We start from the raw sequence: 16,244 nt of genomic DNA on the forward strand, positions 1-16,244 counted from the left end.
TGCAATGGGGCAACCATGGCCCACTGTAACCTCAAATCCCTGGGCTCAAATGATCCTCCCACCTCAGTCTCCCACACAGCTAGGACTATAGGCATTTGCCACCATGCCCAGCTGTTTTGGTAGAGACAGGGTTGTGCTGTGTTGCCCAGCTGGTCTCTATCATGCTTGATCCCTACCCTGTTGACTTCAACAAGGATGGCACCATGTCCAAGAACTGAATGAGAGCCAGAGCTAGAAAATGAGACATAGAGCTAGGCGTGTGGCTCACGCCTGTAATCCCAGCACTTTGGGAGGCCAAGGCAGGCGGATCACCTGAGGTTGGGAGTTCGAGACCACCGTGATCAAAACGCAGAAACCCCGTCTCTACTAAAAATACAAAATTAGCCAGGTGTAGTGGCACATGCCTGTAATCCCTGCTACTTGGGAGGCTGAGGCAGGAGAATCGCTTGAACCGGGAGGTGGAGGTTGCAGTGAGCCGAGATCACGCCACTGCACTCCAGCCTGGGCAACAGGAGCGAAACTCCATCTCAAAAAAGAAAGAAAGAAAGAAAATGAGACATAGGGTTTATTGAGGACTTAGATACAGGGCAGTCCAGGAGCGGCAGGCTGGACAAGAAAACCACTATCATTTGAAAGAAGCATGCAGTTTATATAGTATTTTCACTTATCACCCTCCGCCTAGCTCAAAACAAAGGGCCTCATTCCAAGGAACAGGCCAGGGGTTCAGAAACCTCCAGGTTGGCCACTCCTGGATTTCTTCGTTTGGAACGCTGAACCAACACTCTTCTTAGACCACAGGGTCATTCTTAGGGTGTGCTTGAGTTACTGCTGTCAGATATATCTGTTATACAGTGTCGAACTCCTGGCCTCAAGGATGTTCTTGCCTTAGTCTCCCAAAACACTGGAATTAAAGGCATGAGTCCCTGTACATGACGAGATGGGCTTTTATTAACCTCTTTGTTAGTTTCATCAATCCAGAAGAGAGGGGAGGGTATGCAAAATAAAAATGTTAGAAAATGGGCCACACTTTACAAATTGAGATTATGTCTCCAGTTAAATGAGTTCCCCTATTGCTGTGTAATTCACAAGAAATTCTCCAAGAGGGAGTTACCAATTCAACACATATTTACCCATGACTTCCACGGTGGCTCTTCTGTAAGGAAATGCTTGAACCCAAAGAGAGAACATGCAGATCATAATCAGTTCATATTTATAACCTTGGGCTGGAGGCAAATGCATACAGTTTACCAAATATGAAAAGGTGAGGTGGGCAAAGGGAAATGCCCTTGAGATCCCTGAAAAGAAAGAAAATTCAGTTATACATTTGATACTTAAATATATGGGACACCACTTTGTTAAATTTCAAGAAAAAAACCAAAAGCATGCCAGGCACAGTGGCTCATCCTGTAATCTTAGCATTTTGAGAGGCCAAGGTGGGAAGATCCCTTGAGCTCAGGAGTTTTGAGAGCAGCCTGGGCAACATAGTGAGACCTAATCTCTACAGAAAAATTTTAAAAATTAGCTGTGCGTGGTGGCACATGCCTGTCCTAGCAACTTGGGAGGCTGAGGTGGGAGGATGACTTGAGTCCAGCAGGTCAAGGCTGCAGTGAATTGTGATTGTGTCACTGTACTCCAGCCTGGGCAACAGAGTGACACTGTCTCGAAAAAAAAAAAAAAAAGGGCCAGGCACTATGGCTCATGCCTGAAATCCCAGCACTTTGGGAGGCCGAGGCGGGCGGATCATCACAAGGTCAGGACTTCAAGACCAGCTTGAACAACATGGTAAAACCCCATCTCCACTAAAAATACAAAAATTAACCAGGCATGGTGGTGCATGCCTGTAATCCCAGCTACCCGGGAGGCTGAGGCAGGAGAATCGCTTGAACCCTGGAGGTGGAGGCTGCAGTGAGCTGAGATCGTGCCACTCCAGCCTGGGCAGACAGACGGACACTCTGTCTCAAAAACAAAAAAAATAAAGAAAGAATCAAAAGCAACTTTCTAATTCATTGCAGACGGGAGTATTTTTCTATTTAGTGACACACTTACCTAACCCATTTATGCCAAGGGATGCAAAAAATATATATATATACACACACACATACATATATATACACATATATATACATACATATACATACATGTATAAACATATATACACATACATATATACATATATATACATATACACACACACACACACATATATACACATATATACACATATATATATATTTTTTGAGACCGAGTCTTGCTCTGTCACCCAGGCTGGAGTACAGTGGTGCGATCTTGGCTCACGGCAAGCTCCACCTCCCGGGTTCACTCCATTCTCCTGCCTCAGCCTCCCGAGTAGCTGGGACTACAGGCGCCTGCCACCACGCCCAGCTAATTTTTTATATTTTTTTAGTAGAGATGGGGTTTCACCATGTTAGCCAGGATGGTCTCGATCTCCTGACCTCGTGATCCGCCTGCCTCAGCCTCCCAAAGTGCTGGGATTACAGGCGTGAGCCACCGTGCCCGGCCACTTTCATGGGTTTCTATGAAAGTCTAAACTTACCACATGGTACAGTTTAAATATGTATAGTTTACAGAATGTCATTTATTCCTTATTATGGCTTTAAAGAATTGGTTCAAAAGAAAAATGTGGGCTGGACATGATGGCTGAGGCCTGTAATCCCAGCACTTTGGGAGGCTGAGGGAAAAGGATTGCTTGAGGAGTTCGACGCTGCAGTGAACTATGATCTCGCCACTGTACTCCAGCCTGGGTCACAGAGCAACACCTTGTCTTAGAAAAAAGAAAAAAAAGAAAAACATGGATTTTCTATTATTTTTGACAAAAATGCTTGACAACTATACAAAATCTCCTCATGTCCTAAGTGCAGCAATGAGTCTCTGCGGCAGCAAATACTGATAAGCCAGGAAGGCCATTTTCACCTGATTAAATTGGAACACTGGTTGGTCACAAAGACCACATCACTGGACTAAGAGATCTCCCTACTCCCTATCCTCTTCCTCCTGCCAATGCAGGAATTGCCTTGAGGTGAACAGCCGAGAAAGGGTACAGGAATACACGAATCCTTTATATTATTTCCTTTGACAATGGCCTCAGCTACACAAGATTCATAATTATGGAGGTTCTGAGAATTTCTGTACCTGACAGTCCACCACATACATAGTAACTGAATCAATGTGGATGACGTGCATTCCAACTCTGTTCTTGCAGTGTCCTCCACTGCCTATAAATGCAGAAATTCTATAAATTATGACTTCCTGTTATAATCTCATAACCTGGGACACCACACTACGAAACTCTGGATATCAGGGCACATGGCTGCATTCCAGGACCTAGGGAACAGATTTCCCGCAGCAGTACTGAGCAGAATGCAATATCCCTTGTAAAAGAGAGGAAATTTTCGTGTCGATCTCAGAAGCATCAGAGGATGTCACAAACACTGTTCCCTTCTCAGGTTGATCTATAAACCCAGAAATTATTGGAGTATCTAGTCAACAAATAAGGACCACAAAGTTCTGGAGTCTTTGGGGGCCTTGGGCAGCCATGAAAACTATGCCACAAGTGAAGAGACAGTATATTCTGTCATCATACTGTCCCCTCTGAGGCACACAAAGTCTAGTGATCCCAACAAAAGCTGTCTGCCCCTTTATGACACCAGAACCCAGTTGTTTCCAAACCACCCGAAAGAGTAAATACAACTCTCAAGACTGAAGGAAGCTTAAACAATAAGGCCTTATTCATTGCGCAAATCAGAGCAATGGGAAGCAGAATGTTCTTTGGTTGGAACTTAAGAGCCTAAAGAATCACATGAGACCCGCTGGGCGCGGTGGCTCACGCCTGTAATCCCAGCACTTTGGGAGGCCAAGGAGGGCAGATCACGAGGTCAGGAGATCGAGACCATCCTGGCTAACACGGAGAAACCCCATTTCTACTAAAAATACAAAAAAATTAGCTGGGCATGGTGGTGGGCACCTGTAGTCCCGGCTACTCGGGAGGCTGAGGCAGGAGAATGGCGTGAACCCGGGAGGCGGAGCTTGCAGTGAGCTGAGATCACGCCACTGTACTCCAGCCTGGGCGACAGAGCGAGACTCCGTCTCAAAAAAAAAAAAAAAAAATATCACATGAGACCCATAAGGTCCCTGAAAAAGGTAGTCCATCTTTTCAAGCTGACAGAAGACCCCTCTGGACCAGTACTGAGAGAGATCCATGGTCTCGCTCATCCAAAAGAAATGAGAAAGGAATGACAGCTGAGACTACTCACCAATTCCTCTGGCCAACGAAAGACAACCAAGGTTTACTTCCAGAACATCATGGGGTGCATGAATGATGCACAGTGAACACCTGCCTCGTGGCTGACATAAAATGGCTTTTGCCAGATAACTGACAGTCATGTCTGGCAAGGGAACCCGGCAGGGTGAAAAATGCCACACAGCTCCAACATAATTGAGTTTATGCAGATGCTGAAGTTATGTCAATTTAGGCAGATGGCTCCGTCATAAGAAATCTCCTCCAGTGTTATGTTTTACAAGAAATAATATTTCATGTATGTGTACAGTGTTTTCCTTATGAGAACAATCTGTTACCCAATGACAGAAGGCAGAAGGCTTTCTCACATTCATCGCACTCAAGAGGCCCTTCTGCAGTGGGAGCTCTTCTGTATGTAATAAAACAAGACTTCTGCATAAAGAATATCCCACGTTTGTCACACTCATAAGGTCCTGAGCCAGTAAGAACCCTCTGATCAAGAAGATGCACAGAGGTTTAGCTAAAGAATTTCCCAAATTTCTTTTCACTTGTAAGGACTTCTTTCTGTGTGAACTCTCTGATGTCGAAGGAGAGAAGAGCTTCGATGAAATGATTTTCCACATTCACTGCACTCATAAGGCCTTTCTCCAGTGTGAACTCTCCTGTGTTCAGTAAGACTGAAGGTTTCAGCAAAGGATTTCCCACATTCGCTGCACTCGTAAGGCTTTCCTCGAGTATGAAGTCTCTGATGTTTAAAATGCGCAGACCTTCGAGTAAATGTTTTTCCACATTCCCTGCATTCATAAGGCCTTTCTCCAGTGTGAACTCTCCTGTGTTCAAGGAGACTGGAGAAGAATTTCCCACATTCTCTGCACTCATAAGGTCTTTCTGCAGTGTGAGTTTTCTGATGTCGAAGGAGGGAAGAGCTCTGATGAAATGACTTTCCACATTCTCCACATTCATAAGGCCTTTCTCCAGTATGAACTCTCCGATGTCGAAGGAGGGAACAGCTTTGAGGAAATGACTTCCCACATTCACTGCACTCAAACGGTTTTTCTCCAGTGTGAACTCTCTGATGAACACGAAACCCAGAGCTGTCTTGAAATGATTTCCCACATTTATTACATTCATATGGCCTTTCTCCAGTGTGAACTCTCTGGTGTTCAATGAGGTGGGACTTGCCCCTAAATAATTTCCTACACTCCCTACACTCATAAGGCCTTTCTCCAGTGTGGCTTCGCTGATGCTGAATGAGGTTGCCCTTTCGACTAAAAGATTTCCCACATTCTCCACACTCGTAAGGTCTTTCTCCAGTGTGACCTCGCTGATGGTTCCTAAGGTGTCCCTTTCGACTAAAAGATTTCCCACATTCTCCACACTCATAAGGTCTTTCTCTAGTGTGAACTCGATGATGTTCAGTGAGGGTGCCCTTTTGACTAAAACATTTTCCACATTCTTCACACTCATAAGGTCTTTCACTAGTGTGACCTCGTTGATGTTGAATGAGATTGCCCTTCTGAGTAAAACATTTCCCACATTCTTCACACTCATAAGGTCTTTCTCCAGTGTGAACTCGTTGATGTTTAATGAGAGTACCATTTTGACTAAAAGATTTCCCACATTCTCCACACTCATAAGGTCTTTCTCCAGTATGAACTCGCTGATGCTGAACAAGGCTGCCCTTATGACTAAAAGATTTCCCACATTCTCCACATTCATAAGGTCTTTTCCCAGTGTGAACTCTCTGATGATTACTGACACTATCATATTTGCTAAAGGATTTCCCACATTCCCAGCAATAACATTCCTCTCTAGAGGGAAGTCTCTGCTGTTGAACAAATACGTGTTTGGTGCTAGAATGTTTCATGCATTCTCCACAGCTGTAATGAGTATCTCCCCGCTGAAAGGGAGACTCACACTCAGGTTTGCTGTTTGACTTCTCCCCAGTGTGAGTGGCCTCCTGCAGCAGTAATCCTGAGCTGGGCAAAAAGTCCTTTCCACTCTGAATGAAGATAGATGACTCCTCTGACACATGGAACTTACACCTCTTCACAAACAATGCTTCCTCAACACTGCTTCTATAGTGTTTCTCTCCAAGGTACTGATTCTGGTGCGGACGGTTTGAACTATCATACAATTTATTCCCCCATGCCTCACACCTGTGCAGTTTCTGCTTGTGATGTGTCCCCGGATGATCTGCCAAGTGCAAAATGTCTCCCAAGATTGCGCCACACATTTCACAAGAGTGGGCCTTCTTGGGAGACACACCTGCCCCAGGAGTGCTGACCTGAGACACTCTTTGTATAGAAATGCTCTTCTTAGAAGGTGCCTCCTCATCTTCTGATCCACACCAACAACCTGAAAGCAAGAAAATGCTGATGAATTCAAGTTAACTCTGGTGGGAAGGCACAGCCCACCCACAAGCGTGTCTGACAAACCAAGGAATTACTCCATGGAAATATTTGCAGGAACAGAAAGTTGGCTTCACGTGGAAGATGAGGCTATCATTACTGGGCTATAAAGGTCACAGAATCTCGGCCTCATGATATGAAGGGCATTAGCATACATGCAACACAGAGAATTGAGCCAGGGTCTACAATTTTTTTTTTCTTCTTGAGAGACAGGATCTCACTCTGTCATCCAGCACAGAGTGCAGTGGCATAATCTCTGTCTCCTGGGCTCAGGTGATCCTCCCACCTCAGCCTCCACAGTAGCTGGGACCACAGGCACAGGCCAATATGCCCAGCTACTTTTTGTAGAGGTGGGGTTTTGCCTTGTTGCCCAGGCTGGTCTCAAACTCCCAGGTTCAAGAAATCCACCCACATCAGCCTCCCAAAGTGCTGGGATTACAGGTGTAAGCCAATGCACCTGCTGTATAACTCTTTCCTTTGCAAACCACTTGTCTGCAGGAAATTATCTGATGACATGTTAATGCTATATAGAAGGCTATGTCCAGGCCTAAGAAAATGATTTATAAGACAACAGCTCTTGGTCAGAACAGTTTAACAATTTGCACACACTTGGCCAGGTGCGGTGGCTCACACCTGTAATCCCAGCACTTTGGGAGGCCAAGGTGGGTGGATCACGAGGTCAGGAGATCGAGACCATCCTGGCTAACACAGTGAAACCCCGTCTCTACTAAAAATACAAAAAAATTAGCCGGGCGTGGTGGCGGGCGTCTGTAGTCTCAGCTACTCGGGAGGCTGAGGCAGGAGAATGGCGTGAACCCAGGAGGTGGAGCTTGCAGTGAGCTGAGATCACGCCACTGTACTCCAGCCTGGGCGACAAAGAGAGACTCCATCTCAAAAACAAAAACAAAACCAAAACACAATTTGTACACACTTGCTAATACACAATGTGTATGCCAGTATCGGACAGCACTCTAGAAGTAAACATGAGAAAATAAATGGGTGAAATGTGGAGTCCAGAGACTGGAAGATTCGTTGGGGAATGGACATCAGAGTACAAGTGACAAGGTGTACAACTGACAAATCTGATGCTCTCAAGAATGGAAAGGAAAAGACAGAAACAGTGCCTACTGGCCACAAAAATTCTAGTCAAATAGAATAGGTTTCTGATACGATTTGAAGAAAATCTCGAACTCATGCCCTCCCACCAGGTGCCACTCCTCAGTGACAGGCTCCCTCTGAGCACATCAGGCTGAGCCTGGATTCAACTGCCTCTTCTGCAGCACTGAGGACTCTCCATCCCACCATTACAATGATGAAGTACATGGAACCTGGATGACGTAAGTACTAAGGCAAAGATAGGGCAGAACTGGGGCAACTAGCCTCTGTGGCAGCAAACAGTGATGAGCCAGGAAGGCCATTTCCACCTGATTAAATCGAAATGCTGGCTGGTCACAAAGGCCACATCACTGGACTCCCTATCCTCTTCCTCCTGCCAATATGTGCTGGGTAGTTTTCAGCAACAGTGGTTCAAAACATGACAACACACAGGAAAGGAAACTAATTACTAAAAACAGAATTTCTTTTTTTTTTTTTGAGACGGAGTCTTGCTCTGTTGCTCAGGCTGGAGTGCAGTGGTGCGATCTCAGCTCACTGCAAGCTCCGCCTCCCAGGTTCACACCATTCTCCTGCCTCAGCCTCCCTAGTAGCTGGGACTACAGGTGCCCGCCACCACGCCCAGCTAATTTTTTTGTATTTTTTAGTGGAGACAGGGTTTCACCTTGTTAGCCAGGATGGTCTCCATCTCCTGACCTCGTGATCCACCCACCTCGGCCTCCCAAAGTGCTGGGATTACAGGCGTGAGCCACCGCACCCGGCCTAAAAACAGAATTTCTAAGGAGGGTCTTGCCTTTGGTCTATGTAGGCAGTGACAACGGGAGTGATGGCAATTCCTGCCACAGGCAGGCATCAAGTAATGTCAGCTAAAGGAAGGAAGTAGAACCTGGACACACAGGAGTCTCAGATCTGGACAAAGTCAAACAGCAACACAGGGACATGCAAGGTGAAATGCATTAGATTGACTACGAGACACCTGACTCTGACTCCTTCCCTGAGAGTCTGCAGCAAAGCACGTATTGGGACTGCTCAAGGAGAAAAGGCAGTACACAAACCTCAGACCTACCAACCACAAAACCTACCCAGAGAAGTGGAGAAGGAAGCTGTGCCCATGGTCCTGACATGATAAAAGACAGTCTTGCCAATGGGAAAAAAGGGGAAGGGCAGAGATCTATTCAGGAAATAGGATAGGGTGTGAGGAACTTACCCAGGGAGGATATAAGTACCCAGTTCTCCAGCATCACATCATGGTAAAGGCATCTCTGAACCTCACTAAGGAGACTCCATTCCTCCTGGGAAAAGTTCACAGCCACATCTTCAAATGCCACAGTGCCCTGCTATGATGGTGACAGATGAAACCACAAACAGCTCCTATGCTGAGGTACCACAATCCACCTCTCCCACACCCCCACCCCCTTGCCCATCCTCCTCCCAACATCCTCAGCACAGAGGAGAAACTAGTCCACTGGTGCCTTTGTCTCTTCGTGGGCCCACTGGTCACTCAGTATAGCCATCAGCAATTAAGAAGTAGGGGAAAAATAGGGATCTATGCTGTGCTTGTTTTTTGGTTTTTTTTTTTGAGACAGAGTCTCGCTCTGTCACCCAGGCTGGAGTGCAGCGGCATGACCTCAGCTCACTGCAACCTCTGCCTCCTGGGTTCAAGCAATTCTCTGCCTCAGCCGCCCGAGTAGCTGGGATTACAGGCACCCACCACCACTTCTGGCTCATTTTGGTATTTTTAGTAGAGACAGGGTTTCACCATCTTGGCCAGGCTGGTCTTGAACTCCTGACCTCGTGATCCACCCGCCTCAGCCTCCCAAAGTGTTGGGATTATAGGCGTGAGCCACCGTGCCCGGCTATGCTGTGCTCTTAACATAAAAGGGTCCACCCCCTCCTGACAGCTAATGCCTGTGGTATATCCGAGCTCACATAAAGCCCAGTGCAGTTGCCTGGGTCCATTAGACATACTCCCTCTCTAAATACACATCCTTCTTTTTTTTCTGAGATGGAGTTTCGCTCTTGTTGCCCAGACAAGAGTGCGGTGGCGGGATCTCAGCTCACTGCAACCTCCACCTCCCAGGTTCAAGCAATTTTCCTGCCTCAGCCTCCCAAGTAACTGGGATTACAGGCACCCACCACCACACCTGGCTAATTTTTGTATTTTTAGTAGAAATGGGGTTTCACCATGTTGGCTAGGCTGGTCTCAAACTCCTGATCTCAGGTGATCCACCCACCTCGGCCTCCCATAGTGCTGGGATTACAGGCATAAGCCACCACGCCCGGCCTTACACATCATTCTTTAGATAGCACAGGCACATGTCATGGCCAGCCCAACATGACATCCCCCAACCATCAGCTTCTTTTGAGCCTTAACACAAACTACAGTTTTGGTTTCTTTTAGTCAGGTTCTCCTTTGGTCGCCTAAGCTGGAGGGGAGTAGTGTGATCATGGCTCATGGAAAGTTCAAACCCCTTAGCCCCAGGCCTCAGCCTTCTGTGGAGATGGGATCTTACGTATGTGCAACATCAACCACTTTAAGAGATGGGGTGTTGCTAAGTTGCCCAGGCTGATCTCAAACTCCTGGCCTCAAGCCATTCTCCCACCTCAGCCTCCCAAAGTGCTGGGATTACAGCATGAGCCTTCAAGCCTGGCCAACAAAGTATTTTAATCCCCTTCTTTTCCTTCTACTGCTCTGAGTGGGATTCTCCCCTTAGGGTTATAGTGTTGGGGAAACAATTGACACCTGAGACTGTACAGATGCCATCCACAGCAATTTCAAAATCAAATAACTCACAGCCTGGCAGAGAGGGCCACATGGGGGTTGCACTGTGGACAACAAATGGAAACCAGGGACAGTGTTATGCACACTTTGTAGGATGAAGAGGGTGTGATAGCCCCTGATTTCTCAGGAGGGTGCCACTGACTTGCTTAAATAATTCTGAGTAGAAATGGAATTGAAACCCAGTACAAAGTATAATAACCAGAAGCTGTGCCTGATCCCTTAATGAAAAGGGTTGTTAGGCCAGGATACATTATCCAATAGAACAGAGTGGGAAGGGGATTTGTGCTCAGGCCATTTGAGGTCATACAGTATCACCACACACCAAGGTTGCACATCACATTGGGCTTTCATTTTCGGCCTTATGCCACAATGTGGCTGACAGAATTCAGAGTATGCTTGGCAAATTCAAACAGGATCCAATATTACCACAGAACTCTCATGGCTCCCAATAGCAATGCAGTCCCAAGTCATTCTATGAAGGCCTTCTTGCATGGCTCCACATCCCCACAGAACCAGGTGGGGCTTTAGATATCCATGGCCCTATTCCACTTCTGTGTTGCACTTGGTGACCCCTCTATAATGACGACTTTCCTCTGTCCACCTAGAGTCATTTAAATCCCACTCCCTTGTTATGGAGAATGGTCTAAGAAAAGTGGAAAACAAAAGAAAAAAATAAATAAAATCCCAGCCCATCAGCTGTCCACCCCAGGCCCAATGTCTGTCACAGATAACCAAATTTACCCTGAGCATGTATCCACCAGGCCGAATGAAAACCCCCAAGCACCAACAAAGTTTTCTCAAAATCTTGGTGAGTCCACAGAGTGGTGAATAAGTACCAGCCTTGGCCCAAGTGTCATCTTCCTTCAATTATTTCTATGCTTCTGCTTACATCTCTTATCTATTCTACCCTTGGAAGCCTATGCCCCCTGACAAACCATGTTGTCTGACATACCCTATCTTCATGAGCCCTTGCCTCCTTCTCCTGTGGCAATGTCAGCCAGGGACCCAAGCAAGAAATTCAGCCCTCAGCCTGCAACCACCCCTTCCTGGCCCCCACAAAAGATTTACCATGAAAATTTGAAGTGTGTCAATGTCATAATGGAGGCTAAACTATCTCAGACTCTTAACATGGTCAAAACAACATTCTTCACATCCCCAATGAATATTATACCTACTATGTGCTCATCTCAGTTGATGCAGCTTCCATCACTGCAGATGCTAAGACCAAAAACCTGGTGGTCATACCTGATTCCCCTTTCATGCCCTCACAGTCCATTAGAAAATCTAGTTACCGGCCGGGCTTGGTGGCTCACGCCTGTAATCCCAGCACTTTGGGAGGCCGAGACGGGTAGATCACGAGGTCAGGAGATCGAGACCATCTGGCTAACACGGTGAAACCCCATCTCTACTAAAAATATTAAAAATTAGCCGGGCATGGCCGGGCTTGGTGGCTCATGCCTGTAATCCCAGTACTTTGGGAGGCCGAGGCCGGTGGATCACGAGGTCAGGAGATTGAGACTATCCTGGCTAACACAGTGAAACCGTCTCTACTGAAAAATCCAAAAAATTAGCTGAGCATGGTGGCGGGCGCCTGTAGTCCCAGCTACTCAGGAGGTTGAGGCAGGAGAATGGCGTGAACCCGGGAGGCGGAGCTTGCAATGAGCCAAGATCGTGCCACTGCACTCCAGCCTGGGCGATAGAGCGAGACTCCCGCTCAAAAAAAAAAAGGAAAATCTAGTTGCCATTTTACAAACTGTGAATCTTGAATCCAGCCACAGCTCCTTACTCATTAATATGGTCTAGTAACCCTCACCTGCATTATGGCAGGAGTTTAAACTCTGATCCTCCTTCCTCCTCCCTCAAACACAGTGTGTTCTTTTCTTTGCAGCCAGATGATGCCTGCAGACAAATGGGACTGTGGTAACATCACCTCCTCGCCGCCCTCTTGCCTCCCCACCGAATTTTTACCTCTAAGCATTTCATGACCTGGTACCAACTCTGTAGTTAACCTTCAAAGTATGTTTACATGGGTTGACAGAAATGGGAATACCTCCATACATCCTGTGTCATGGACTTAGGATTCTCCAGTGTTCTCAGATCAAAGGACTGAAAAAATGGCAAGTAAGAGTCCCAGGACATCACAAGCTAGAGAACATGTGAATGGGGAATAAGGCCAGTGAGGGAATGGAACACCCTCTAATTCCCTCTGTGGGTTCCTTTTTTTTTTTTTTTTTTTTTTTTTTTTTTTTTTTTTTGAGCCAGAGTTTCGCTCTTGTTGCCCAGGGTGGAGTGCAATGGCTCACCGCAACCTCTGCCTCCCGAGTTCAAGCAATTCTCCTGCCTTAGCCTCTGAGTAGCTGGGATTACAGTCATGCGGCGCCACCACGCCTGGCTAATTTTGTATTTTTGTTAGAGACGGGGTTTTTCCATGTTGGTCAGGCTGGTCTCGAACTCCCGACCTCAGGTGATCCGCCCGCCTCGGCCTCCCAAAGTGCTGGGATTACAGGTGGGAGCCACCTTGCCCGACCCCCTCAGTGGGTTCTTTACGTGCTTTTGTAGCCAGGAGTGTCTGAGGGGAAAGCAGACGTTACAAAGGGGATCTGATAAGCTCAGGTCTCCTTGAACCTTTTCTTATCGCTGGAGCCAGGTGACCTCAGACTGGTTGTCTGACCTGCGTGTCTCAGTGCAAAATGTCATCTCTACCACCTATGTGATCTATCAACAAAGGAGTCAACCTCCCAGAACCCCAAGGTCCTCATCTCCTCTACTATGTTCTTCCTTTGGCCTTTGGGAAACCTTAAAAGCCTGGACTTGGATCGCATCCCTCCTTTCTTCGAAACTCTCCATGGCTTCTAGCGTCTTCACAGCGAATACACAGCCCCCAGCCTGCTCTTCCAGGAGAAGCTTCGCCTCACACGTTGTTCCCTACAGGCGCCTGTGGACCCCAGGTTCCATCCTCCCGGGTCTGTCCTTCTCCAGGCCATAGCCCGCGCCGGTCCCTGTGCCTGTCGCTCTCCCCACCGCATCCCACAGGTGTCAGAAACAAGGACCTCTCCCGCGAACGCCTCAGTGTCCCGACGCCGGGTCCGGGCTGCAGACCTGTGAACAGTCGCCGCTCTCTCGCTGCTTCAGGACTCGGGTTAGGATGAGGTGACCTGAGGGCAGGGAAGGCACAATTACCTGAGCCGGGAGCCTCAGCGCGGCCGGCGCCATCCGAGTACGCGGGGAAAGCACTGCCGGGAGCGGCGGGCGCCGTTACGGGGCCTAAGATCTGCCTCTGTGCAGCAAGAAGGACTCTTCACCTTCTGGGTTCAGACACCGCGGTTCGGACCCATAGCTCCTGCGCCTCTCACCTCACAAACCGCAGAAACACACCCAACATTAACCAAAATGGTCGCTACCAGAGAACGCTGAGAATCCCGCCACTACGTTACGTGCGCACACAGAAACGCCTTTATTCTGAGCCCTTACTGGTTCTGTTGCGCTGTCATTCAATGTAGAGCTTTCTGGGTAATGTAGTTCCCCAGGTTCCAAGGTAGTAAAGCTGCCGCTTCCCAAAGGCGCTTCTGCAGGGAAGTCCCAGCTCTACCTCAGGGGGTTCATTAAAGCGCGTACCCTTTTAGGGCAGAGGATGGTCTCGCCCCTCCTTAGAGGCCATATTGAGATTCCTGGGGAATCCCTGTTTGTAACTGACCACCCAAGTGTTTGCAAAAATATTAATTCACATTTCTGTAAATTCAAGCTCCCAGGCGCTAAAAATATTGTGAAGGCCCCCAAAGGCTACAAATCCAAATTCGTGTATCACTTTATACAATCGTTTAGACACAAAATGCCTGCACTGGAAGCAGAGGCTGATAAACATTACTCTGTTATAATTCACATGAATGCACTCTTGTTACCGGATAGAATGTCTTGACTGTGAGTTGTCCAGTTGTTGGCGCATTGAACAAAGAAGTGAACAAAACACACAAAAAAGGCAACGAAAGAACGGACCAATGAAAGCGCAGATTTATTGAGGGGAAAGTACACTCCACAGAAGTGGAATGTAGGTGTGGGAGCAGGCGACCAAGCGGCTCAAGAACCCCGATTACAATGTTTTTTAGGGTTTTATTAGGTTGGTGCAAAAGTAATTGCGGTTTTTGCCATGAATAAGCTAGAATTTTATAATACCCCAAGAGTTCTTTAAAGGCCTCCAATCCTATGAAGGACTGGTGCACAACCAATCAGAGGCTGAAGTGGAGACTTCTGTCTTGTTACCACAGGAGTGAGGACGTGGCCTGTGTGCTGCCTCATCTTGCCTAGAACTAGCTGCACCTGCTGTTCTTTTGCTTATGCCTTCATTCTTGGTTACCCTAATTCCCTATTCTCCTGCCTCACTCTGAGGCATTAGAGTTGGTTTTTCAGTCTGCCAGGGACAAAAGAGAACTAATCCAGATAGGACCATGCCAAGGAAGATAGAGGAGAGGCTAAAGAAAGAGTACAAAGGTCAATCAGTCGTTCCCACGGAAAAACAACTCTCCTGCTTATATAGTCAATTATTGTGTCCAATTCATTGAGCAAAACATTTATTCATGTAATATCCCTTACTTGGTATTCTAACTTATATTTTCAACTCATTTTAGGAACTTGAAGTCAGTCTCAGGTAAAGAACAATGAGAAATCTCAGCTTGGTATTGGTAATGGTGGTGATAATCTCCACCTGGAGACACTAGGCGTATGTTAAATTATCGAGCTTGTTATCTTTCCTGGGAAGTGATTATCATTTGTTTCTCTTGTGACAGCGGGGAGTGTTCTGCATGAGGAACTAATATGATACCAGAAAAACAGGTGAAATGCCAGTTACAGAAACTTATTACCAACGACTATCTAATAAATGCGATGACAGAAATAGGTCAATTGAAACATGAGTGGATGGTGAAAAAAATTTACACTTCACAGAAGTTTTTCTTTCTTTCTTTTTTTTTTTTTTTTTTTGAGACAAAGTCTCGTTCTGTCCCAGACTGGAGTGCAGTGGCGCCATCTTGGCTCACTGCAACCTCCACCTCCCAGGTTCAAGCGATTCTCCTGCCTCAGTCTCCCAAGTAGCTGGGATAACAGATGCCTGCCACCACGCCCAGCTAATTTTTGTATTTTTAGTAGAGACAAGGTTTCACCATGTTGGCCAGACTGGTCTCAAACTCTTGACCTCTGACCTGCCTACCTCCTTCTCCCACAATGCTGACATTACAGGCATAAGTCACTGCTCCCAGCTGACTTTACAGGTGTTTGTTTGTTTGTTTGTTTTGAGAAGGAGTTTCACTCTTGTTGTCCAGGCTGGAGTACAATGGCGCAGTTTCAGCTCACTGCAACCTCCTCCTCCTGGGTCAAGCAATTCATTCTCCTGCCTCAGCCTCCCAAGTAGCTGGGATTACAGGTGCCTGCCACCACACTCAGCTAATTTTTGTATTTTTAGTAGACACAAGGTTTCACCATTTTGGCCAGGCTGGCCGCAAACTCCTCACCTCAGGTGATCCACCCGAGGTGGCCTCCCAAAGTGCTGGGACTACAGGTGTGAGCCACCTCGCCCGGCCCAGAAGTTTTAACAGTGATGTCTAAGAAGAGATGGAATTAAGGTCAGCATGTGATTAAAAATGGCCCCCTTGTTGGTTTTGTCATTAAAATGAGATTTTTTTTTCTTTATTAA

General features: G+C 46.9%; 1 protein-coding gene across 10 annotated transcripts; it reads right to left on the reverse strand.

Moving 5' to 3' along the window:
• Positions 1-551: 551 nt before the first annotated feature.
• On the reverse strand, positions 552-13,990 carry ZNF418 (zinc finger protein 418). 10 transcript variants are annotated; one of them, XM_063802317.1, is made up of 6 exons: positions 13,742-13,985; positions 12,375-12,460; positions 8,987-9,113; positions 4,272-6,613; positions 1,131-1,295; positions 552-923 (listed from the first exon to the last, which is right to left on the reverse strand). In XM_063802317.1, the coding sequence occupies exons 2-4, from the start codon at positions 12,378-12,380 to the stop codon at positions 4,800-4,802; spliced, it is 1,947 nt and encodes a 648-aa protein (XP_063658387.1). In that variant the 5' UTR covers positions 12,381-12,460; positions 13,742-13,985; the 3' UTR covers positions 552-923; positions 1,131-1,295; positions 4,272-4,799. The 10 variants fall into 10 exon arrangements, with proteins under 10 accessions (XP_063658387.1, XP_063658385.1, XP_054529006.1 ...); XM_063802315.1 differs by having other exon boundaries at positions 8,987-9,116; positions 13,742-13,963; XM_054673031.2 differs by lacking the exon at positions 12,375-12,460 and having other exon boundaries at positions 8,987-9,116; positions 13,742-13,982.
• Between the last annotated feature and the right edge of the window lie 2,254 nt (positions 13,991-16,244).

The sequence above is a fragment of the Pan troglodytes genome, chromosome 20 (genome assembly GCF_028858775.2).
Source record: "Pan troglodytes isolate AG18354 chromosome 20, NHGRI_mPanTro3-v2.0_pri, whole genome shotgun sequence".
In the NCBI taxonomy this organism is placed as follows: Eukaryota; Metazoa; Chordata; class Mammalia; order Primates; family Hominidae; genus Pan; species Pan troglodytes.